Source organism: Dreissena polymorpha, chromosome 3 (genome assembly GCF_020536995.1).
Source record: "Dreissena polymorpha isolate Duluth1 chromosome 3, UMN_Dpol_1.0, whole genome shotgun sequence".
Taxonomy (NCBI): Eukaryota; Metazoa; Mollusca; class Bivalvia; order Myida; family Dreissenidae; genus Dreissena; species Dreissena polymorpha.
Window position 1 is genome coordinate 131,702,835 of NC_068357.1, and position 27,291 is coordinate 131,730,125.

Consider the following 27,291-nt stretch of genomic DNA (forward strand, 5'->3'; position numbering starts at 1 on the left):
GTATCTTTAATATTAAACAGGTCTTCTCCTACTCAAGTAATCAAATACAGTAGCTCATCAATGTACAGTCAATCATCATTCAAGAGACAACTGTAGCATCAAGCAAAGCAGTCCTTGTGTTGATAATGCAAGGTATAGTAATGTTAACAATGAATTTTTTCAGTGTAGCTGTTTAACCCAGCTTTTAATTCACCTCAGCTGACCTTGGTGAGCAAGCAATCAATTTGCTGCCTGTAGGTCTGAAACTTTTCGAAGTACAAAATGCACAATCAACAAAAAGTTTTCACATTTGATTGATTAGTTATTCCATTGACTTTCTACTACTTTTAGGAAGTATAGGGTATGAAAAGGGATACTACAGTACATTTAGCAATGATCTTAATTGCGTGTTCAGCATGAGACAATTTTATCTCTAATGATAAGGCTTGAGAGATAGAGTTTCACACCTTGAGTAAAATTGTTTATGATTAAGTTAAGCTCTTGATTGGATGTAGTAGATAACACTGTAACTTTACATTTACACCTTTTTTCTTACCCTTTTGCTCAAACTGTTACCTGAAAAAAATGCAGGTCAAAAACATCCCCATGATTCTAGGTCAAAGTTTTTGCAGTATTTCAATACTACTTGACCTTTTTGTTCTTGCCATTATGGGATGGCTGTCAATATGACCTGCATTCAAGCTTCGTGACCACAAAATATGATTTCAATGGATATATTTCTAGAATTGTTTCATAATGTACATATTTATTTTGGACAAGTCATAGTTGATTCTTGTTAACAAGGGTGGGCAATATAACCAAGGCAGCTATATGTGACAATAGAGCTGAGAATGTGTACACAAGTACCCTTTCTGCTCCCACAGTATATTGGTTTAGAAACTGCCCTCATAAATGTATATGGAGTGTAACCAAAGATCAGGGATTGATGTGAAAATACACACTCTTTGAAAAGTGCTTTATTTGAAATACATGTCTGATATCAGAGTTACAGTGAAAATACAACACTTAATATCATACCTGTCAAAATAGTTTGGATTATATTATTGTGAAGGACATTTCGGGTAAGAAAAACCTTGCAAAACAACAGTCTTATAAAACAATAAACTTCTGTTAATTTTAATCAATTATACTATTATTTATTTTACCTTTTTTGTTGTTTTCGTTTCATGCAAAATAAAGGTTTTGTGGATTTATGATGTTTTAGAAAAACTTTATTAAGTTTACTTTTTTGTGTACAGGGTACATAAACTGTAAATAAGAGGGTCATTATACTAATTATCATTTAGTACAATCTATCATCAATGAACACAATCTTATTTAACAGATGCCATAAAATTATCAAAAGATAACTTTTTTATGTAATCAAAATACAATCACAGCATATAAGAAGCGACTCCTGTAAACATTTTATCTTAAATCTTAAAATTGTAAGTATATGTAATGTTAATTTTAAAATTGTGTTTACTTTTTTGTTTAATATGCACCACTAATTAAAAATTGCAATTTATGTGGGCATTTTTAATTTAGATTTATGTTTGATAGATATTGCTGTGAAACTATGTTTCATTAAATGTAAATATTCATAAAAATTTAAGATGAGCATTCTAATAGTACATCCTGCATTTCTACGGAGATTACAAGTACTATAGTCAAGAAGCACTAAAAAAAACATATGCCATAAAAAAGTTCCAATTTCCTCTGATAATTTACACTCATCAACAAAATCTTATTTATATTCATATGATACAGTGAAATCTTGAGTTTAAAATTATGTATGCTTTTTTTTTTAAACTGCACCACAAAACACATTTACAATGTCCATGTATTTATATATGTTTTAAAAATAATATAAAATTTGCTGCAACAATATATTTCATACAATGGGAATATTAATTTAACTTTTAAGATGAGCGTTCTGATGGAACACCTTGCATTTCTATGGAGATAATATGTGTCACAGTCTGAGAAAACTGGGCATAATGCATAAGCTTAACATGTTGTCCCAGATTAGCCTGTGCAGTCCGCACAGGCTAATCAGGGACGACACTTTCTGCTTTTATGGTAGCGGTAGTTTTTGTTTAAATGAAGTCCCTTCTTACCGAAAATCTTGTTGAAGCGGAAAGTGTCGTCCCTGATCAGCACAGGCTAATCTGGGATGACACTTTACGCACAGGCATTAAGCCCAGTTTTCTCAGAACGCAACTCATATAATAAGGACAAGGTAATAACAAGACAATATGAGATAAGCAGTTCTTACTCATAACCGTGTACAAGCATACATTTTAGTAATGTTTGAAAATGACAAAGAACTAATGTACACATTAAATCTTATCAACAGAAATAGATTTAACCCCTGCATTCTCAGCTATTTGTATGGGACAGAATCCACATATTAACTATCAACCAATATAGACAATAAAAAAATCATTAAAAATCAATGTTCACAAATATATTTAAATATCCAACTTGATTAATATAAAAAAGAATATCAAATAGGAAAGTTTTAAATATATTTAATTTATGCAATTCTACACACATTCGTTCAAAATTAATATTATAATGATGAAATGTACATAATGCACATAAAAACAGAAAAAAGATAAGGGTGTCATTGATCCCACAAACTTGGGCTTAATTGCCTTCTTTAATGCTAAGACTGTAGACACATGTTCAAGATAAAATCAACTCAGATTTCTTTAAATGCATAATGAAGTGAAACTAACCATGTAAAATGGGTTTGTTCCCTGTTAATGTGTAATGAACCATGTTATTATTTAATGCATTAATATTAACATGATATGCAAGCAGATACAAACCACATGGTTATAACAAAACCCCAGAACAGATTCATAATTACATTGAAACTGGATTTACAAAATATAGCATGGGACTTCTCAATAGTCAAATAAATATGTGTCTTGTTCTGTGAAAGCTGGTCATAATGCATGTGCGTAAAGTGTCGTTCCAGATTAGCCTGTGCAGTCTGCAAAGGCTAATCAGGGACGACACTTTCCGTCTAAACTAGATTTTCGGTAAGGAGGGACTTCCTTGAAACAAAAAATACCATTAAAGCGGAAAGTGTCGTCCCTGATTGGACGATACTTTACGCACATGAATTAAGCCCAGTTTTCTCAGAACAAGACACATATGAGCCTCCCTCTGGGAAACTAGGGCTTAATGCATACCAGTTAAGTGTGGTCCCAGTGGGAAACCAGGGCTTAATGCATACCAGTAAAGTGTGGTCCCAGTGGGAAACCAGGGCTTAATGCATACCAGTGAAGTGTGGTCCCAGTGGGAAACCAGGGCTTATGCATACCAGTGAAGTGTGGTCCCAGAGGGAAACCAGGGCTTAATGCATACAAGTAAAGTGTGGTCCCAGTGGGAAACTAGGGCTTAATGCATACCAGTAAAGTGTGGCCCCAGTGGGAAACCAGGGCTTAATGCATACCAGTAAAGTGTGGTCCCAGTGGGAAACCAGGGCTTAATGCATACAAGTAAAGTGTGGTCCCAGTGGGAAACCAGGGCTTAATGCATACCAGTGAAGTGTGGTCCCAGTGGGAAACCAGGGCTTAATGCATACCAGTGAAGTGTGGTCCCAGTGGGAAACCAGGGCTTATGCATACCAGTGAAGTGTGGTCCCAGAGGGAAACCAGGGCTTAATGCATACAAGTAAAGTGTGGTCCCAGTGGGAAACTAGGGCTTAATGCATACCAGTAAAGTGTGGCCCCAGTGGGAAACCAGGGCTTAATGCATACCAGTGAAGTGTGGTCCCAGTGGGAAACCAGGGCTTAATGCATACCAGTGAAGTGTGGTCCCAGTGGGAAACCAGGGCTTATGCATACCAGTGAAGTGTGGTCCCAGAGGGAAACCAGGGCTTAATGCATACAAGTAAAGTGTGGTCACAGTGGGAAACTAGGGCTTAATGCATACCAGTGAAGTTTAGTCCCAGTGGGAAACCAGGGCTTAATGCATACAAGTAAAGTGTGGTCCCAGTGGGAAACTAGGGCTTAATGCATACCAGTGAAGTGTGGTCCCAGAGGGAAACCAGGGCTTAATGCATACCAGTGAAGTGTGGTCCCAGTGGAAAACCATGGCTTAATGCATACCAGTAAAGTGTGGCCCCAGTGGGAAACCAGGGCTTAATGCATACCAGTGAAGTGTTGTCCCAGTGGGAAACCAGGGCTTAATGCATACCAGTGAAGTGTGGTCCCAGTGGGAAACTATGGCTTAATGCATACCAGTAAAGTGTGGCCCCAGTGGGAAACCAGGGCTTAATGCATACCAGTAAAGTGTGGTCCCAGTGGGAAACCAGGTCTTAATGCATACCAGTAAAGTGTGGTCCCAGAGGGAAACCAGGGCTTAATGCATACCAGTAAAGTGTGGTCCCAGTGGGAAACCAGGGCTTAATGCATACCAGTAAAGTGTGGTCCCAGTGGGAAACTAGGGCTTAATGCATACCAGTAAAGTGTGGTCCCAGTGGGAAACCAGGGCTTAATGCATACCAGTAAAGTGTGGTCCCAGAGGGAAACCAGGGCTTAATGCATACCAGTGAAGTGTGGTCCCAGTGGGAAACCAGGGCTTAATGCATACCAGTGAAGTGTGGTCCCAGTGGGAAACCAGGGCTTAATGCATACCAGTGAAGTGTGGTCCCAGTGGGAAACCGGAGCTTAATGCAAACCAATGAAGTGTGGTCCCAGTGGGAAACCAGGGCTTAATGCATACCAGTGAAGTGTGGTCCCAGTGGGAAACCGGGGCTTAATGCATACCAGTGAAGTGTGGTCCCAGTGGGAAACCGGGGCTTAATGCATACCAGTAAAGTGTGGTCCCATTGGGAAACCGGGGCTTAATGCAAACCAGTGAAGTGTGGTCCCAGTGGGAAACCAGGGCTTAATGCATACCAGTGAAGTGTGGTCCCAGTGGGAAACCAGGGCTTAATGCAAACCAATGAAGCGTGGTCCCAGTGGGAAACCAGGGCTTAATGCATACCAGTAAAGTGTGGTCCCAGTGGGAAACCAGGGCTTAATGCATACCAGTGAAGTGTGGTCCCAGTGGGAAACCAGGGCTTAATGCATACCAGTGAAGTGTGGTCCCAGTGGGAAACCAGGGCTTAATGCATACCAGTAAAGTGTGGTCCGAGATTAACTTGTGCCAAGACAAAATGAAACAGTGACTGCCAGGTGGTTTTTCTTCCTTTCAGATGCATTACAAAGTTTTTTAAATATTTATAATATAATTGTGTGGCAACTTGACGACTTTTTCTAGTTCAATGAATTGAAAATCAAGTTGATCAAGCACAACATAATTTTAAGCTCACAACAGTCAATATTCTACTGTTGTAATGTGTAGTTCTGAGGCAATCTGATAACTGTTATTTGTTGAGATGCTGTTGAGATGTTTACAGTTTACAATGCAATCCACAGAATCTGAAGTGCTTCTCCTTTGTGTTCATGTTGTGTAAAAAATTGTCCATAATACTGAAAAGTTAAAAACTGCATTTATTGTATGAATTATATCATTATATGTTAATGATTTACTAAGCAATCTTTTTTTATCACAGATAATACATGGTGGGTATTGTTGGATCAGCAGAACATTTAAAACTGTGTACACAACTTAGGACATCTATGTCACTTTGCAGAGTGTTTTTTACTTTTTTGTTCAAATTTGGGGTCTGTAGAGGGACCCATTCCCAATCAATGTGTATTTTTCCCAAACGGGACCTTAGCATTCCCAATTGAAGATTTCCAAAACATTTGTTTTTATTTAAATGAAAATCCTTTTAGTCTCAATTTTAAATAGTAAACTAAAGATATTATTTTAAACACTTTGTCAACAAAAATGGCTGTAACTCGTATGTCGGTATCAAGTACCAATTTCTGTCATGGGGTGACACAAAGTGAATATTAAACTATTGAATAGGCTGCAAAATGGCTTCTTACTATGAAATGGCGACAATTTAAAAAATCAAAGCGCTGAAGGCACTGAATTTGTTCGCTGTTGTATAATCTTAGACTCAACTCAGTTTTCAAAATTATGTTATAGCTTTTTATATCGCAAGTTTGAAATGACCACAACCCATTCAAATTTATAAAGAGTGTGTCTTAAAACGCAGGTCGAGATGTGTTGTTTTTTCAAATCATTGATACAGCTAATCAGTGTGCACAGGCTAATCTTATTTGACATGCATTAAGCCCCGTTTTCCCTGAAAGCAGCCAATATGTACAGATTTCAATTATGTCTTACAAGCTGTTAAATACACACTATGTACTGTACCAGTGAGAACAGGCAGATGCGGTGGTTAAAGCAGACGCTTTGAGCATTCTGTCGTCTGCTAAATTTTACTGGAGTTATCCACACAGGCAGTCACGGGCTACGGTTCCTAGTGTAGCCAAGGCATACTGATTTGCTAAATTCGGTCTGCATTATTTGTGAGCTAACGCTCACAAATAAAAAATGAAAATGGTGGCAAAAGCCTAATATTTTCCCTGTGAGAGCCCCGCATTTATCTTTGGCAAGAAATACAGTACACAATTAAATGTAAGACTTAATAAATTCTGAATTTATAGACATGACATCAAGCAATCATTTGTCTAAACATTTAAATCTGTTCACAGACTTTCAATTACAAATGTGTCAAGTGTCACCCCAGGCATACAGTGGAGTCAGATTAGCCCTCCCACTCTGCCATTCAGATATTGGGCTTTGCAGCTGGGCAGGTGTTGGGAAATACCACCTCCACTCAATGTCCAGGCCCTATCTCATTATTTACAGATAAAACGGCTTGTTCACTAAACTTCATGACTTGACACAAATATGTGAGTAAAGTGGTTTATTAGCTGTGCTAATGTATGGTAAGATAGGGCATTTATGCCTCTATATGTAAATGATTAGACCATCAATAAATCAGCAAGAGCATTGAACCTAAGGTCCACTGGGAAATACAAATGAACACAGATTCCTGCACTGGGTATGAAATTATTTTATGATGGGCACAGGTTTGCTGCATAAGCATTGTTTTTTGTGTGAGCTGCTTTGTTGTTCACTGATCAGCTTGTTACTAGATGCAGATTTTTTGTTTATAGTGGTGTTTTGAAAATAGGTGTGCAGAGTACTTAACCCTTTGCATGCTGGGAAATTTGTTGTCTGCTAAAATGTCGTCTGCTGAATTTCTAAAATTAGCATTTTCTTCGATTTTTTTCAAAGAATATTATCAGAATAGCAAACAGTTTGGATCCTGATGAGACGCCACGTTCTGTGGCGTCTCATCTGGATCCAAACTGTTTGCAAAGGCCTTCAAAATTCGGTTCCCGCACTGAAAGGGTTAACCATTCACCATATCTCCCCATATCTCCCTCAACCTGCATCTGTGCTCAGAAAGGGTATACTTTACATAACCTAAAATTGTATGCCTTATGAATATAGTCCACTGCATGTTAGGTTAAAATCGCGTAACACAGCTCTCCTTAAAGGTTTATACATGGGCAGGTCAGCCAATAGATGCATTTGCAAAGAAGCAGTGGAACCTGTAAATGGACTCTGTAATACACTTGCAGCACAGCAGGTGATGCTAGTAATTAGCAACCTTAGCCCATTTATGCCTAGTGGACTCTCCCATCCTTCTAAATTGGATCAATTTATTTCCAAACTTAGGGATGTCTAGTATATTTATTTTTATATTTAGAAAATTTCTAACAGAAATTCCTTTAAGCAAACAGTGCAGACCCTGATGAGACGCCGCATTATGCGGCGTCTCATCTGGGTCTGCGCTGTTTGCCAGGGCCTTTTTTCTAGACGCTAGGCATAAATGGGTTAATATAACAGCTTATTCTTTATCAGATCATTATTTTACTAAGTAATCAATAGAAACATTTCATTATGTAAAGCAAAAAGAAATTATTAAAATAAAAATGTTTTATTTTAATTGGCATATAAATTTTATTTCATTATTGTTTCATAATGATAAGTAATACATTGTTAATTAATAAAAGTCGTGATAATAAGAAATAATTTATCCATAGTTGCTTAAAATAAACAGAAAACAACAAAAAGGTTTGTTTTGATAATTTGATATTATTTTGTTTGAGTTTTTATTAAATAATACTTATTTTACTAATAAAACTAGCTTTTCACATTAATGGCAAACTTTGTCCGGGAAGACATAATGGGCCATGGATAAACGATGGTAACACAGTTTTGCTTTCAAGATAAAGAAAACATTTTACCCAAATAGTATCGTGTCATGATAAGTCGAAAATTGTTTCATTATCTATCCTAAAATATTCGCAGTACTCGGTCAGTTGTTATGGCAATTTTTCTTGAAAGACTGAATAGGCTACCGAAATTTGCCAGTTTGCTATAAATAACACAGTTTGACTTCCATTGATTATTGAAAAGTATTGTGCTTAGGTGTCCCGTTTTAAGAAACAAAGAGAATGGGTCTTATGCCATATGCGGCCAGAGTAGCTATCGCCCAGCATGTGCATCTCGCAGTCTGGTCAGCAGATACCTAGAGACCATGAAAACTTGCTGTGATTTATAGGTGACAGTGCTGGTCCTGACCTAGAGACCATGAAACCTTGCTCTGATTTATAGGTGACAGTGCTGGTCCTGACCTAGAGACCATGAAACCTTGCTGTGATTTATAGGTGACAGTGCTGGTCCTGACCTAGAGACCATGAAACCTTGCTGTGATTTATAGGTGACAGTGCTGGTCCTGACCTAGAGACCATGAAACCTTGCTGTGATTTATAGGTGACAGTGCTGGTCCTGATCAGATTATGCAATTAAGCAGACTGGGTTTGAGCTACGCTAGCGAAAAGCGCCATAAGACTCATTTCCACATAACGCTGCTCTGAAAGTGCGATTTGAATGTGTCAATTTGCCATGTTAACAAATCAAACTTTCATGTCCTGTGACTGTAATATTAAATACATCCAAAGAGCAAACAACTGCAGTGCCTTAAGTGCTTTGACTAAGTATGTAAATGTAACCTTAAATGTATCACTTGTATGTTTTAATAATCAGTTTTTATGTCGATGAATGATTTTATGTCCCCATCCACTATAGTGGGGGACATATTGTTTTTGCCCTGTCTGTTGGTTTGTGTGTTTGTTTGTTTGCCCCAACTTTAACATTTGCAATAATTTTTGCAATATTGAAAATAGCAACTTGATATTTGGCATGCATGTGCATCTCATGGAGCTGCACATTTTGAGTGGTGAAAGGTCAAGGTCAAGGTCATCCTTTAAGGTCAAAGGTCAAATATATAGCTTCAAAGCGGCGCAAAAGGGGACATAGTGTTTCTGACAAACACATATCTTGTTTCTATCATGTTCTTATAACCAGTTAATATTTAACCCACCTAAACAATATTGTAGTTGTAAATAATCTGCAAAACAACAACACAATATTAACATGGGTTTCAAGCAGCAACATTTAACTTCAATACATTTTATATTAGACCAATCCAAAGTAAATAATGCAACCTTGCCGCACATGACTAAAAACAAATAGTGGAATTGAATGCAATTCAATGAATAGAGCAAATATTTTCTATAAAGTGTACTGCTATGATTGGCTTAAACTTATTTGTAATTTAAGAGCGAATTATAATGGGTTCAGTGTAATGCTTGCTTGAAAATGTTATATGTGACCAAAACAAATATTTAAGTCCAGGATAATACATTTACATTACATAATATAGACAAAAGGTTCTAATCTGTATGCATATACACATAAGACAGAAATATTTCTAAAATTAACAAGCACAATCCAAAACTAGAAATGGCGCAGCAGAGGCCGACGTGTATCCCCACGTCGCATATCTGACCCAGGGGCGCCCCATGGTTGGTAATGGTTCCATGCATAGTTGAGATTGACCGTATTGTCATAAGAGAGGTTCAGTATCAATTTGAAGTGAATCTGTGTAGAAATGAAGAAATTATAGAAAATGGCAATTTTGAGTGGGCGTGGCCTATGTGGGCGGGATTCCCTAAGGTTGGTAATGGGGCCATGCATAGCTAAGATTGACCGTATTGTCATAAGAGAGGTTCAGTATCAATTTGAAGTGAATCGGTGTAGAAATGAAGAAATTATAGTAAAAGGCAATTTTGGGTGGGCGTGGCCTATGTGGCCAGAGCGCCCCAGGGTTGGTAATGGGGCCATGCATAGTTGAGATTGACCTTATTGTCATAAGAGAGGCTCAGTATCAATTTGAAGTAAATCGGTGCAGAAATGAAGAAGTTAATGTAAAATAACATAAAAAAATGAGTGCAAATCTCTGACCCGGCCCCGCCCAAACCCCGTAACTTTTGACCCAGGGGTCAGATAAAAATTCCGTCACTGTCAACTTCGCACATATGCTCATAGCTACCATGTATGTAAGTTTCAAAGTTCTAGTGCTAATAGTTTAGGAGGAGCAGGTGGCCAGGACGGACGGACAGACGCACATCAATACAATATCCCCACTTTTTCTCCGAAAAACCTGGGGATAACAAGATACAAAATGCTTTTTTCTTTTATGTGGGACAATATATTCAACACATGTTTATATACCATGTGAGTGTTTGTGTGTCGTAGATATTGTTGCAGGAAATTAAAATGGAATATATTGTGCCACACAAAAAAACTAGCATTTTCTATCTCGTTAAATCTATGTTACCATATACCACATCTAGATAGGATTTAAAATTTAGCTATTGCTAAAAAGGAACACTGACTTTGTATGGGTTAAAACTTTATTTTTTTAAATATTTTGTGAAATATTCGTTGACTCGAGTATTAATGCTACTTTAATACAACTTTTTGTGACAGGCACAATAACAAAAATGCCTGCAAACATTCCATCTAAACCTTTTACATATATTTGTTCTAAATTTCTAAAATTGTTTGTGTTATATCAAAGATGTCAGTAGTGCTGTTAAAGTCTCACACATTCTTTGTCAGAGTGTTGATGAATGGTCTGGATTAGGAAATCTGGAAATGCCATTGCATGCACACTACTCATGCTATCTGGCAGGATATCTTGACTTTGAGGCTGCAGCTTACAACAAAAATAAATTAGTTTGCAAAATGATAGACACCATATGTAAATAGCACAAGTCTGCCAGTGTGAAAGTAGACACTTTTCAGACAAACTTATCAGATAAAAGTTATAAAACAATACATAATGTTTCTTAAAATGAAATCACTAATCTTAGTATGTTCCTTTGCTCTAGCTTTTTAAGAATTGAAAAATATGCTGTATTATGTATGCTATGCACCCCAACGAGGAAAGCGGCATAATTGGCAATCACACTGAGTGTGTCAATTGTCTGTACCTAAATACCTGTCTCAGCCATAAAATTGCCATACATTGATGGACTTCAAAATATCTTAGGGATGCAAGGTTCAGAAAGATTTAGCGATCAGAGACAGAGGAAGTGTTTGAAAAAAAAAATAAGTGTTTTATTATGACCATTTAGGACATAAACTGTTATGAAAGAAAATGAGATAATTAATGAAATTTTGAAAAAAGAATCAAAATTAAACTTGTGATACAATGTCTCACTAGATGGGACAGATTTTGCCATTGCCACACAATTTTAAAATGACCACCATGAGAAGACCGAGTGTCACATGTAACACCTAACGTGCAAGATCATACTTTGCCCTCAAACATCAAATATGGCAATAAACAGCTTGTTTTTTACATAAAAAAGATAAGAGCCAAAAGTGGAATGCAGGGCCATCTGTGCCCTTTGTCTGATTTAATTATTTACTATAAAAAATGTGTTTATCATATTATGCACAACACATAGAGAATAACAGGTTACTGCCTGATCTTTTTGTAATTTATCAGGCAAGGCTTAGAATATTAATATAATGGTGAGGCTAGCCGAGCCGTTATTTTATTTGTGCAATTCATGTTTCAATTGTTCAGAAAGATTTGTCATGACTATCCTGATCACATTCATTAGTATAAACCCTACAAGAATGGACGGCACTATACATGAAATATTTTTTATGTTTTAGGTGAAGATTTAAACAAAATCAACCAAAGCACAGAGTTCCGACATAAAAACGCAATGAATCAACAAATCAAGTATCAGAACATATATCTGCCCGTCTTACATCGTCAACCTATCAAGAACAGATCACCTCATGGGACAATGATTATTTTGACCAATCGAGTTCACAGAGCACCCAATGTGCCTGTAACAAATCCAAGATGGACCTGCAGTAAGCTGTAACAAAATACCATCCATTCCTGGTGAACTTTGAGAGCTGCTGCATACCAAGCCAGGATTAATCGAGTTCCTTTCATCCCCAGAGAAAATGAACATGCACTATGGGAAAAATACATGCCTGCATTGCTCATGCCGGCAATTCAAGGCTGAAGTGTCACCAAGTGTAAAGAAATAATCATAGAACTTGAATCTTATTCAATAAAGGGTGGCAGGTGGTGTGGTCCTAGTAAGGTGTTAATGAGTTGTTCCTTAATAGTACGGTGCTTGGTTACATAAGAGATATCAGAATATACACCAGACGTGTGTGCAAATGAAGCATGAGGGCATACTGAAGAGTCAATATTATTCTTTGGATTACCAGAAAATTGTGTAAACATTAGTGTATATCATAACTGCATCACCTAGAACAGACTATATGACATTGCAGTATAATCTCTAGACTTAATTATTCACCAGAAACGTACTTTAGACTGGTACCAAACTAGTAAAACTTCAAATTAATTACATTATGACCACATAAACAGTAGGTCAGAATTGTAATGTACTTCCATACTGACAACACAAACAGACTGGTTTACTAATTATGCTAATCTCTTCCAAAATCGCATTGCTTTACCAGTCAGTGAATCCAGATGGCAAGCAGGTAGTCAGATGAACCTACCTTTCTTGAGATACAGGAGTGCTGGCGTGATACTGGCTGCCACTTCAGGTGTGAAAGTCAATTTCTAGCATTACTCTCTGGTGTAACGAAGTTCATGACAATCGCTTAAAGGCTGTTAGGAACACTTACTGGAATTAAATTTAAATCAATAAGTCTTATTCAAAGTATGCAGGTTTACTCTTGCCTTGATCTGAGAGTAGAATATTTCTGAACAGTGGAATACTATTTACATGAGTGGTGGATATTTAAACATTAACATGCAAAGTTATTGATATTAATGGATTTTCGTAAAGAATGGATTTCATCTTGCCAAGCTACTCATAAAATAGTTTTTATGTGGTTGGTGAGAGAAAACAAGAATGAAAATCAGGCTCAGACGAAAATTGAGACTATTTATAGTGACAGGAACAGTGCTTTTGGGGTTTTCATATATGGTGTTGTGTTTTGTTGCTATAGAATCCCAGCCTACCATTATAGAACGAAATGTTGGAGAATATGATACAGACATAATGGGAAAACCTAGACGCCCAAAAATGACAAATTTGGAGTTTGACAAAAGTGGAAATAAATTGAAAAATGACAAACATATCTTGTATGCTAATAGAAGTATTACAGGAGATATGGGGATTGGCAATTCACACTTGCTGAAAACCGCTAGTTTACGTGAAATGAAAGGAAAAGAAGATCATGCAAGTGAGAATGATGCTGAAAATGAGATCTATCAAGATGAAGAGGAAGAAATTGAGGATGAGGAGGATGCCAATAGTGATGATGAGAAAGGGGTTAATAAAGAATTTGATAACAAATTTAATAAGGTGTACAATCCAGAAAACCAACCAAACCAAAATCCAGTTTTTAAACCAGGTGATTTTGGAGATATTCATGGACTTGAATTCTTTACAAAGCCAAAGTTAAAATATGAAGAAGTCAAAGATGAAGAAGCGCATAAATTGATCTCAAGTCAAAAGCAAGTCAAGCCAACAAAATCAACCTCACTCACTAATGGCATATTCTGGACAGATTTTGTGGAATCCATTGTTCCAAAAGGTAAGAAAGAATAGTGTAACATGGGGTTAATGTAACTGCCAGTTGTTTAAAATACTTTCTAGCAAGAACAATTAAGAATATAGGACATGTGCTCGCGAAAGCATGCTGTACATGTTATTACCATCACTGTAAAAGAGACATTTATTATTTCATATTTCATTGCTGTGAATGAAGATATGCTGATAATTTAAATTGGACTCCCTTTCCGGTGGTGATATTTAGAATTAAACGAAGAAAACAAGCAAATTATTTCAATTCATTTTGTTGAATCTTACATATTTTTACAAAGACTTTTTATTGTGTTGTAAACAGTTGATAGTTAAAAAAATAATAATGTAGCATTTAATACTTTGAGTGCCGTAGGCAAAATTTGCAACAAATATGTACACTATACATTTATTTATTTTGCACTTTGATTTCTATTATTTTAAATATGAAGTAACATTTGATTCATTAATTTGTGGTGGCCTAATTAATAAAAGAATTAATCTCCGTTAAATCTTTCTGTATTTGACTATTTTGTATTAACAAAAATACTTGTCATTATATGTACCAGTTGTAAATTTCAACCAAATTAATCGGTGAAATAGAAGGACAGAACAAGGGCTGTTTGTAAAACACGCATGCCCCCCATATGGGCTGTCATTTGTAGTGGCAGCCACTGTGTGAATACGTAAGAAACCATTTTACTGCTTCAGGTCACTGCAACCTTGACCTTTGACCTAGTTACCTGAAAATCAATAGGGGTCAAATGCCAGTCATGATCAATGTACCTATGAAGGTTCATGATCCTAGGCCTTAGCATTCTTGAGTTATCATCCCGAAACCATTTTACTGTTTCGAGTCACTGTTACCTTGACCTTTGACCTAGTGACCTGAAAATCAATATGGGTCATATGCCAGTCATGATCAATGTACTTATGAAGTTTAATGCTCCTAGGCCTAAGCGTTCTTGAGTTATCATCAGGAAACCATTTTACTGTTTCGAATCACCGTGACCTTGACATTTGACCTAGTGACCTGAAAATCAATAGGGGTCATCTGCAAGTCATAATCAATGTACCTATGAAGTTTCATGATCCTAGGCATAAGCGTTCTTGAGTTATCATCCAGAAAACATTATACTGGTTCGAGTCACCGTAACCTTGACCTTTGACCTAGTGACCTGAAAATCAATAGGGGTCATCTGTGAGTCTTGATAAATGTACCTATGAAGTTTCATGATCCTTGGCGTAAGCGTTCTAAAGTTATCATCCGGAAGCCATTCGGTGGACGGACCGACAGTAGGACGGACCGACGGTAGGACGGACCGACCGACCGACATGTGCAAAACAATATACCCCCTCTTCTCTCAAGGGGGGCATAAAAAGATCTTTGTGTGCTGCTCTCTGTGTTTCTGATCACCTATAAACATACTAAATACAAACAGTGCCTCTCCTTTGATTCCTCATATCACAAAATACCACTTGACTGATACTATTAGAGCAATCATCTAGTATAATAGGGCAAATAAATTGGTGGGAATTATTTCTGCAAATACCCCCTTAAATGTTTTAAATACATTATAGACAAAACAATGTATTCTGGCACATTCCCATTTTGAAAAAGTGTAAACATAGAGAGTATTATGTGAGTTTTGGATAAAGATCAAGTTTATCATGTGAGCTTTAGAACAATGGTAGCGTGAGGCTTGCTGAGCCCCTACATGGTTTGAGCCGAGCATTTTTGATGATTTTGTTCTTCAGTAGTTGACAAAAACCGTTTCTCAAATTTTTGGAAAAACACAAGTATGATCTCAAAATAGCGATAGTATAGAGCTCAATTATATACGATTGTTGTTATACTATGAATTTTCATCTGGTAATAGGATAAATAAAAAATATTATGTGAGTATTGGAATTCAGAGGTCCAGATAAGGATTTGTGAAATTAGTAACGGTACTGCCACTGACAGAAAGAAAAGGAGTAACGCTTAAAATCAATTAGTACCTGTACTACCATATCCAAAAATACAGGTAGTACTGTACTACCCGTGTTCTTGGATATTGAAGGGTGTATAACTGACTTACAGAAACATTTGCAGCAATTATAATAAATATATGTACCTTCTTAAACAGTTACTGTATTAGGTTTTCCATTCTGAATTATGATGCTAATACAACTACACATTAAAACTCATGACTAATACTATTTCTTCATTTTCTTGACAAGAAAACACAAGCCAACTAGTACGCTAAGTAAATGAACACTTATTTCACTGTCTCATCCGTTTCCCATCGTGTTTTCTAACGTTTTACGCCACCGATGCAATCAAATCTTTTAATATCGGGACGACAATGTCTTTTTCTGGGTTTACAGATTTAATGTCAGGATGGTTAGAAGACACCGTATGTAGTCATTATATGACAACAAAGTGTTGTTTTGAGCCGCTTTCCCTTAAGCCGGCATTCAATTGCGCGCAGACATATCGTATTTGACGGATTTACAAGTTACAGGAAATCACGCGACAGAATAGACAATAATATATGAACCCAGTCTACAACTTTTCGGTAATTTAAATTAACGAAAAGCGCCGTTAGGTTAGAGACCAACAAATCACGCCGCGCTGACGCAGACGTATCGGTACGGCCAGATTTTTTTCGTAAATGCGTAAAATGGATATTAATGTCGTAATTGTACATCCAGTTTATAAAAATAAAGGCGTAAATCTTCATGAAAAAGGCGTATTTACGGCTGTACGACCCTAATCTGGAGCTCTGTATTGGATAAAGATCAAGTTTATCATGCAAGGCTTAGTACCATGGCAGCCCTCAGCCTAAAAAACTTTCATAATACATTGCATTCTATTTATCATATTATTTTATCTCGTTTTCCATTATAATGATCAAATATCACATTTTTTCGATGATTAAGTTCTTCTGTAGTTGACAAAATCATATTCTCCAATTTTTGGAAAAACCTGAGTGTGATCTAAAATTAGCGATAGTACAGAGCTAGTACAGAGCTCAAGTTTATACAAATCCGTAGTTATATTACAGATTTTCATCTGGTATAGGATAAAAAAACACCAAATGACTGCCTTGAATTCTTACATTTAGCTTAAAAAAACCATAAAAGCAACATTTAGTTTATTTCCATAACCATCTCTTAGGGGTGAACCGTAATCAAAGACAACACAATTTTTCCTGATCCAAAATGGTGAAAAAACATTGGAAGATAGTAAATGCAATCTGTAAAATAATGTCTCTTTACAGTTCATTTTACATAGTTGGTGTGTGTTGATTGCATAATGATCTTCCTTAATTTGATAAAAACCTTATAAAACAAGAGCACCGCATAACGGGTGCCACGCTCGGCTGCAAAAGCTTGTTAGAAAGTGACCTTGACCTTTGACCTAGTGACCCAAAATGGGTGAGGCGTGTAGAACTCATCAAGGTGCATCTACATATGAAGTTTCAAAGTTGTAGGTGGAAGCACTTTGATTTTAGTGCCAATGTAAAGGTTTTATCACGATGCCAGCGGACGGCGGACGGCAGACGACAAGCAGGCTATGACAATACTTTGGGTTTTCTCCGAAAACAGCCTTGCTAATAAGTAAAATAAGTAATTTCTTACATTTTTACAAAACACGTGTAACCAATCTTCATATTGCAGCTTTTAATATCAATTTTACCACAGTGTGTCTGAATTATTTATTATTATCTGTGATAATAAATAAAATTCTGATTTAAATGGAGACATTGTTTTATTAGCTTCATAATATACTTTTGCTGCAATTTCCTGATTTGCTTCTGCAAAAGAACACATGTTTTTGCTGTAAAACTGGGGATGAATATGTCAGATTGGCCCTTATCTGTGTGGATAATCTCCAGGCTAAAGAATGGAGAAACAAAACATCATTTATCAGCTCCTGTTAAGATGGGGTTTGATAAGCCTCTGATAGCCCACACATCAATGCATGAAAATTGCTTGGTTAAAACCCTATAAACTCATTTATTTCAATCTCAGGCATTAACTTTGACAGGTTGGAACTGTTTTATGGTATTAGAGGATCAACAGCTGGTGCTCAAATACTCAGATTGTTCTGTATTTTATGGGATCCTCCTGCTTAACTGTGTATTTCCATCTTTCTAGCATTTCTTCTGCATTCTTAGAAAACTGGGCATGATGCATGTGCGTAAAGTGTCGTCCCAGATTAGCCTGTGCAGTCTGCACAGGCTAATCAGGAACAACACTTTCCGCTTTTATGGTATTTTTCGTTTAAAGGAAGTCCCTTCTTACCGAAAATCTTGTTAAGGCGGAAAGTGTTGTCCCTGATTAGCCTGTGCGAACTGCACAGGTTAATCTGGGACTACACTTTATGCACAGGCATGATACCCAGTTTTCTCTGATCGCGACACATTTATAACTGTACCATTCACAAATGCAGGCTATAAAGAAAACTTGAGCAGCACTACTGCCTAGTTTCCTTGCACTATTAGATTATGCCCACATGTTCATGCTCCAAACAATGTCAACAATGGCAGGAAAGAGAACCCTTAATGCTGATTTACAATTAAACTGTCATTCCCAGCCTGGAAAAACATTTACTACAAAGACTAGAAGCTTATAAAAGTGCCACCTTCTTAAGGCTGGAATGATGATATCATGCCAGCACAACTGGATTTAAGTGATGAACAATATGCAAACAATTTAGTGCTGGGACATTTTCATTAGGGTTTTATCATTTTGTGTAAATGTGTTATGAGTTATTGACAAACATTGTTAACAAGACTATTGCCAAGCAATACATGTCCTCTTCCGGCTCCACTATTGTCAGATTATTTTTTTTATTTAAAAAAAAATTGTTGCCAAAGCAACCAAATTTTTTGACCTAGGAACAAAATGAAATGATGTGCATAATGTCCATATTGCCATCTATCCTATTTCAAGTTTCATGAAAAAATATGAAGTACTTTTAAAGTTATTGCATGATCCAGAAAAGTGTGACAGACAGACTCACAGACAGACAGACTCACAGACAGGCGCACAGAGCGCAAACCATAAGTTTCCTCCGGTGAAACTGGTAGGGGACAAAAAACCATCAAATTAGTCGGCATGTTGTTTTTTATTTAACAGGTTTTCAACTAAGTTGAAATCCTTATTATTAGATCTGGGTATGTGGGCAATACCAAACAGATCATCGGGTTTCCTCTCAATAACTTTAGTTTGTGACCAATCTTTGACTGAAATTGTGTGCATATGTCTAATCTAGGTTCTAGCATGAGATTGCGAGTAAGTCCAGTAAGAGTTATGTCAACTTCACTGTTATAAACAAGTGATCTGCGGTCGGAGACATATGCCCCCCAAACAGGGCTCTGAACTAGTGACCCCAATTTCAATAGGGGTCATCTACTGTCCAAGGCCAACGCGCATTTGCAGTATCAAGCCATCAGTCAATTCGTAGATGAGTAATTGAAAGGACAATTTTAACACTTATTGTGACAGTGACCTTGACCTTTGACCTAGTGACCCCAATTTTGATAGGGGTCATCTACTGTCCAGGGCCAATGCATATGGGGAGTATCAAGCAAATAGATCAATTCTTTGACAAGTAACTGATCAGAAACACTTTTCCCACTTATGTTACAATGACCATGACCTTTGACCTAGTGACCCCAATTTCAATAGGGGTCATCTACTGTCGAAGGTCAATGCACATGAGAAGTATCAAGCGTGGATGTTGCTCAATTTGAAATGATTGTTTATGCTCTGTTACCTTTAAGTTACTTTATGCAAGGAGAATTTTCATGTTGGGTTTTATTATAAATGATTAATGTACTATGTAAAGCCTATTAAAAATATTTTTAACATTTTTCGTTTCAATTAAGTCTCTTCTTAACAAAAATCCAAATTAGGGGGAAAGTGTTGTCCCTGATTGTACGGATTGCACAGGCTATTCTGGGACGACACTTTATGCACAAACATAATGCCTAGTTTTCTCAGAACATGACTCAATGTTTATGTCCCCCACCACTATAGTGGGGGACATATTGTTTTTGCCCTGTCTGTTGGTTGGTTGGTTTGTGTGTTTGGGCAAACTTTAACATTTGCAATAACTTTTGCAATAACTTTTGCAATATTGAAGATAGCAACTTAACAGCCTTTTATATTTGAATTTGTGATTTGTTTTCAAAATAAGTGATTGGAGATCAATCAGAATTTCATGCCACATTTGAAGATGAAGTACAGCAATTAAGACCACTATAAATGACAAATGTGATAAAAGTGACAAAGAAAAGAGGGACAGTATAAATGTTTGAAACAAGCCCCACTAAAAACTGAAATGTTTTCCTATCAAATATGAAGATAAAGTGCTTTGAACAGCTTTATATTCAAGATAAAACTGTTTGAACTGGCAGGCCATGCATACAATGGTTCTGTTGCCAGGATGTGGAGGAATGCCCAGACAGGATGGCTGGATGAATGTGTCAAGGTTTGCACATAAAACTGCTAAGAGGTGACAAATGCTTGAGTATGCTCACAAACTTATCTATCTATCAGATGCTGGCCACTTTGTTTGTTTCGGCTTTGATGATATTTAATTTTACAGATATGTTAACTGAAGAGACTTGCAGAAGTTTAAAAAACTAAAAAAAAATAATTGAATCGTTTGAAAATGAACAATAAGCCTCTAGTTATAGATAACTGATCCATTATACTTTTAAGTATAAGATAAAATATGATGGTTTTAACCTTGAGCACTTACTCGTTTTCAGCTCACCTGAACACAATGTGCTCATGGGGAGCATTTGTGATCACTAATTGTCTTTATTCAGTCATCTGTCGTCAACATTTTGCCTGATTAACACTCCAGAGGCCAAATTTATTGATAGTCTGATTGGCATGAAACTTGGTCCAAAGATTTGTCCCAATCATATCTTGGTCCAGTTTGAAAGTGGCTAATGTTAGGTTAAAAACTAGGTCACTAAGTCAAATTAAAGAAAAAGCTTGTTAAAACTTCATATATTAGTCACATTTATCGTCCAATCGTCATGAGACTTTTTTGCCGTTCTAGCCAATATAATTCCGTTTGGCGCCCCGAAATGTTATTACATGTATGTTCAAGGGAAGCTTATCCATAAGTTTTATAAACACTAAATCGTCCTTGGTAACATTGGGTGGTCACAATTAAATCAAAGATATCTAAAAATAGTTCCGTTCAAACAAAGACAATTATTGATTATTTTCACTGTTATTTTGCACTGTTTGAAACAGTGAAATATCAGTTTTAATTCACTGATATTTCACTATAAACCACCGGAAAGCATTAAAAAAATTGCAATTGCAAACATTATAGGTTTAATATTAATTCTGATAACATGTATGGCAATTTAAGCAAATGTTCACTATTAACCCGAGTAATTTAATTGTAACTCTTGAATATTGATTCTGAATTATTCAATTGCAAAACTGTTGAATATTGAGTCTCATGGGTCATTAAATTGCAACTGTTGAATATTGATTCTGAATCATTAAATTGCAACTGTTTAATATTGATCCTGAGTCATTAAATTGCAACTGTTTAATATTGATTCTGAGTCATTTCTTTGCAACTGTTGAATATTGATTCTGAATCATTTAATTGCAACTGTTGAATACTGATTCTGAGTCGTTTAATTGCAATTGTTGAATATTGATTTTAAGTCCATAAATGGCAACTGTTCAATATGGAGTCACTGACTAAAATGAACTGCAGGTCAAGACTACAAAGATGCTCATCACCTGTTGCACACAGTGCGCCGACAAAAGATCATGACCCTGGAGAAACCGAAATGGAACAGGTGTGGACGCCCACAGAATGGCTTCCTAGTCCTTGACGATGGCACAGAGATGTGTGCCAGGTACAGGCATCCACATGACTGCTTTGTCTATGGTAAGAAAGGGACAACTGAGTATGAACTAGCTTTGAAAGAAAACCAGAAACAGAGCTGTGTTTATGTGATATTTGTTTGGTCAATATTAAACAATATCGAGTCAGTCAGTTAACCTACTCACAAATTTCCTGGGATAGCTGGGTAAGTATTAAGCTCACTGAAAAGGTAGGAAAATGGACATTGAAATAATTTGATGATCAAACCCCACACACGTTTTGTGAATGGGCTGAAAATCACATCCACATTCCTTTGATCTGTAGTCCATCTCTATTTTTACCGAGCTAGCTGGCCCCACTGTTGATATGATAGGGACTGCTACATTGCTTGTCTAGACTACGAAAAGTAATTCAAATCTGTAGACTGCAGTTTCAATGTCAAATATTTCATTTCCTCTATTTCAGGAGAGTCACTGTCATTTTTCCTGTCTCGTTTGTTGCACATGGACAGCGTACCTGCTGTAGTTCTGGCACGAACCAACTCCACCTCTAAGCTGTGGAAAGCTGTAAACATACGCTCCCTCGACTGGCAGGAGAACAGAACGGTGGCACTCATCCAGTGGGTTGACAATATCAACAACCGAGGGTTAGTAACTAAATTGAACAAGAAACATTCTGACAGGCTTACTTGTATTTGACGCACTATACAAATTTAAGACGTTATATGAATGTGTGTGTCTTTGTCAAAATAAAATAATCATGCACATACTTTTTTATCTATTTTTACGCTAGGTTTTATGGCAAATTGCATAATTTTACAAATCTTTCTCTTTAAATTATTATTGAAGAAAAAAACACCGTTAGGAAAATACATTAAAGTGATATTATGCGCATTTTTCACTATTGAATTGAGCTTAAAAGAATTAACCGGTCAAAAGAGTTAGTTAAAAATGTGGCAACTGACCAATTATCTGCAACTCATCTTTCTACCAGAGGTTTATAAACAAATATATATTACATTCAATATTTTACATGACTGTACAGTCCTCTAAGCCGAGCGGAACTGTCTTTTTATTAAGATCAGAGTTAGTGTTCATATGTTGTATGAACAAATCTGCACTTAAACTAAATTTAGATTCACATCGTACATGCATGATCAGTTGTCAAACGAAAGGAGGTTGATATTCAAATGCATTATTTTACTCTTTCCGTGATATTGTTTTATTATGTTGATGCTGCATAAACAAATATAAGTGTATATGAAGTGAAAACACCAAAAATAAACAACAGTTGCGATAGACATCTATAAACATAGCATATACTGTTAGATGTGCATAATATCACTTAAAAAAATTGAGTCGTGTTCTGAGAAAACTGGGCATAATGCATGTGCGTAAAGTGTCGTCCCAGAATAGCCTGTGCAGTCCGCACAGGCTAATCAGGGACAACACTTTCAGGCTAAATTGGATTTTTGCTAAGAAGAGTTTTAGTTTAAACGAAAAATGTCAAAAAGCGGAAAGTGTCATTCATGATTAGCCTGTTAGGACTGCACAGGCTAATCTGGGACGATACTTAGCACACATGCATTAAGTCTGGTTTTCCCAGAGGCTGCTGAGGTTCAACTGGAACTAAAACTCTATGCAAACACAACTGTCATACCATGCCAGGACTGCACTAGCACTACAGACTGATGACACATTTAAATGAGAACATGCTAGTGCATGTGAGACATTATAGGCAGTCATTTATCTATATCTTTTAAACGCAGTTCCAAGTCGTACATGCCACGACTGATTCTCGAGGCCTTCAGGACTGGCAAGCCCGTGACTGGCTGGGAGATAGAACAGTTAAAGGATCTCTATAAAAACCCGTACCAGCTGACTGATATCGTCCAATGGGGAACAATGATCATCTTCGACTATTTAACTGCAAACTATGACAGGTAGGCTTATTTAAAAAATAACAATAAATTTATCAATAAGAAAGCTACATGAATTAGTTTTACTGGGAAAGCTCTTTGGTTGCCATGGCGTAATGGATATGGTGTCTGCCTAGAATCAAAGAGATCATGGGTTTGATCCCCAATGTTGGAGCGTCCTTTAGATCTACCCCATATACACCAAGTAATGCTTCTAGTCCCAGGAAAACGGGAGAGTGTTTCAAATAAGCCTTAGGCTTTCTATGCAATCAAGCTAAAATAAATAGGTTGAAACCAAATCTCTATGTAAATGAAATAAAAACAAGTCCCTCATGAGTTATTTAACTCTTTTTATCACAAGTATTGCGCTTTTCAATCAAGTTTGTTCCTCCCATCAGGTAATAGATGAGAAATAGCATGCAAAAGACAGATTTGATTGAAGGAGAGAAGGACTGGTCAAATGGCATCTATATGCTCCTCTAATATTTTTCAGGATGTTTAACAATCAACAAGGATTAATAAGAATACATACTGTATCATTATGGTAAAGCACCATGTAATTTGCCAGTTAAATGACAGAGTATAGCAAAACTATTGCTTGAAATGTTTGTTTAAATTTTGACTACCTCATATTTGTCCTGTCCACAGGGTTGCAAGCATGCAGGATGCTGCAGAAAAGGAGAGCAAACCCAGCATTTTGGAGGAGTCAATACGGAACCTTCATAAATCACTCACAGACAATAAACTCTGGCTCATTGACAATGAAAGTGGCCTTCTCGACGCTTACACCCTGCTAGAACCTTCTAATAATTCCTCACGCTTTTTTGCATTCCATGATCAAATGTTAAAAACAATGTGTGTTTTCCAGTCATCTTTAGTGAGTTCTTTGGAACAACTGAGCAAGTATACACAGCCTTATGTGCGTCTTATTGAGTATGCACAGTCTCTAGAACCTTTGCTACAACATCTACAAAATGATCCCAATTTTCCACTGTTTACAAAATTGTTCAACTTGAGACTAAAAGATGTGATATTATGGATAAGGCACTGTAAGACAAAATATTCGTGAAATCATTAGAGACAGTTATTCTGTAAGACGAATAATGCAAACATGAAAACAAAATACACTTATCAGATCATAGATCTCATAGGAAACATTTATTACAAATACACTTAGTACATTTAGTACACTTTTATCTGTGATACAAGCGAATGTGCATATTCCAGGCTTTTCCCCAGGTCCTTTAAGAAAGTGACACCCTTGTGCATGAATCAGGGGTACCCTTGTGTCTGAATTCCCAAACAAGGGTATCCCTGTGCTTTAATATCAATTCTGAAACAACCCTGTACCTAAATTTCCTGATATTAGCTATTTGTGCCTGTTTAAGCACTGGAAAATGTAGAAATAAAATGATAGGATGCATCAAATTAAGAAAGAAAAAAAAACTAAGACAATTTCCAACTGTGGGTAGATTCCCCTGTACCTAAACTAAATCCTGGAGAAGGGCCTGATATTTGTGTTACAAAATGTATGTCTTTGAAAGCTGATGCCATTTATAATTCACTATACTGTAACTCCAATATAACGCAGATGACAAGGGTCCAAGGCATGCCACCGCGTAATAAACGGACATGATGTCATAAATTTTGAGCTCATTTATTGCAGGTGGGCTAGTATAAATACAGGTATAGTATATCCCATACTTAAGGTCCTGTTTATTGCTATGCTGTGTTGTCCTTCACCAATACATGCATATAAACCGAATCATTCAATAACTCTATACATACTGCTTTTCTAATAAACACATTTATCCGACAATCCAATATAATTACAACATGACGACCATAAATATGCTTAAGAATTTCGTAAACAAAACCATATGCAGACGAGCAAATTTAAATTAAGATTGAATGCAATGCAATACATTATTGTACAAAGAAATGTTTTATTGCATCATACGCAGTCATGAAAAAAAACGTGCTTCCCGGGTTCTTTCTAATACCAGACAAAAATCTAGGTGAATTTCTATTAATGAAATTTATTTGTTTGACTGCTGAAAAATTTGGTCATCTTTGCTTGCACGAATTTCTTGCTGCCGTTCATGCAAGGGTGATAATGTTGCGGAGATGACACGACTGCGTCTATGTTCAGCTCTGATCTATGGAAGATGCTGACACACGAGTTTTTCACACCTTTATTGTCATTACACAACAGATTAACATCAATTAGCTGTTGAGTGTTGTTTAACCTCTAAGCAATTAAAATTGGTTTAACGGATGGTTGAACAAAGCAATCAAGCTGTGATCGCTACCATCTTTAAATTTTCTGAAAATAAATGTGTTATAACATGGATTTGAATTAGAAACGGAAGGTTGGAGAAAAAACAGGATCCATGCACCGCCCGCATTATATTGGATACAGCGTTATAACGGAGCGCATTATATTGGAATTACAGTGTATAGAATTGGAAGTATTGTGTAAAAGTAAAGGACCAATAGATTTATTTTGCTTTATGAGTAATTCCTATAAAAATGCATTAATTCAATGTCTGCCATTATATTTGCCACCACCCAACCAGTATTGTTATTGATATTCTGTTGACTTCTTCAGTGCTTTAAATTGTTTAATACCATTTGATGTTACGCTTGTTTTCTGATGTGCAATAATTGAACCTCGCTCCGGGAAAATGAAGCCTAATTCATGTGTGTAAAGTGTTGTCTTAGATTAGCCTGTGTAGTCTGCATACAGTAATCAAAGACTTTTTCAATCTAAACTGGATGTTAGCTCAGAAGAGACGTTCTTAAAACACAAAATTCTATAAAACCAGAAACACAGATCTGCATTAGGCTTTGTTTTCCAAGAGCAAGGCTATATTTTATCAATTGAGTCACGTTCTGAGACAACTGGGCATAATGCGTATGCGTTAAGTGTTGTCCCAGAATAGCCTGTGCAGTCCGCACAGGCTAATCAGGGACGACACTTTCCGCCTAAATTGGATTTGTGCTAAGAAGAGACTTCATTTAAACGAAAAATGTCTTAAAAGCGGAAAGTGTCATCCCTGATTAGCCTGTGCGGATTGCACAGGCTAATCTAGGACGACACTTTACGCACATGCATTATGCCCAGTTTTCTCAGAACACGATTCATTTATACAGACCATAATTATTAATAAAATAGTAACAAATCATTCTTATCTGTTTATCTCCATGTCTAGTAAATAAATATCTTTTTAAAAAGATAGTCTGCATAATTACGGACTTTAAAATCAAGGAAGAAAATTTACAATTCTAAGTTATTTAATAAAAAACAAAGGTTTAAGTTTTGTTGTGTTTTTTTTCCACATAAAAGTAGAAAATCAAATGCATAAAAATTTTATGAAGTGAACTAATATTTAATCACATAAAGGTTTTCGTACATGTAGATTCAATTTTACTATGCGAGATCACATCATAATTATTGTGTCCTCACATTGCTTAATATGAATTTATTTCTTCGTCATTGAAACATACGGTATTTTGATATTTGATTAAGATAAAAAAAAATCTTTTCACAAATTCAAATATTACTGTTACATCCACCAAAAGCT

The 27,291-nt window shown here is 36.4% G+C and overlaps 2 protein-coding genes across 8 annotated transcripts in view; one reads left to right on the forward strand and one right to left on the reverse strand.

The window, feature by feature from the left end:
- The window catches only part of LOC127871481 (uncharacterized), a 362,002-nt gene that overhangs the window by 328,305 nt on the left and 6,406 nt on the right, over positions 1-27,291 (reverse strand). The gene's annotated exons all lie outside the window — the stretch shown is intronic.
- LOC127871478 (four-jointed box protein 1-like) lies at positions 714-26,892 on the forward strand. Its single transcript, XM_052414435.1, has 6 exons — positions 714-1,061; positions 12,013-13,935; positions 21,673-21,849; positions 22,252-22,432; positions 23,555-23,728; positions 24,353-26,892. The coding sequence occupies exons 2-6, from the start codon at positions 13,248-13,250 to the stop codon at positions 24,771-24,773; spliced, it is 1,641 nt and encodes a 546-aa protein (XP_052270395.1). The 5' UTR covers positions 714-1,061; positions 12,013-13,247; the 3' UTR covers positions 24,774-26,892.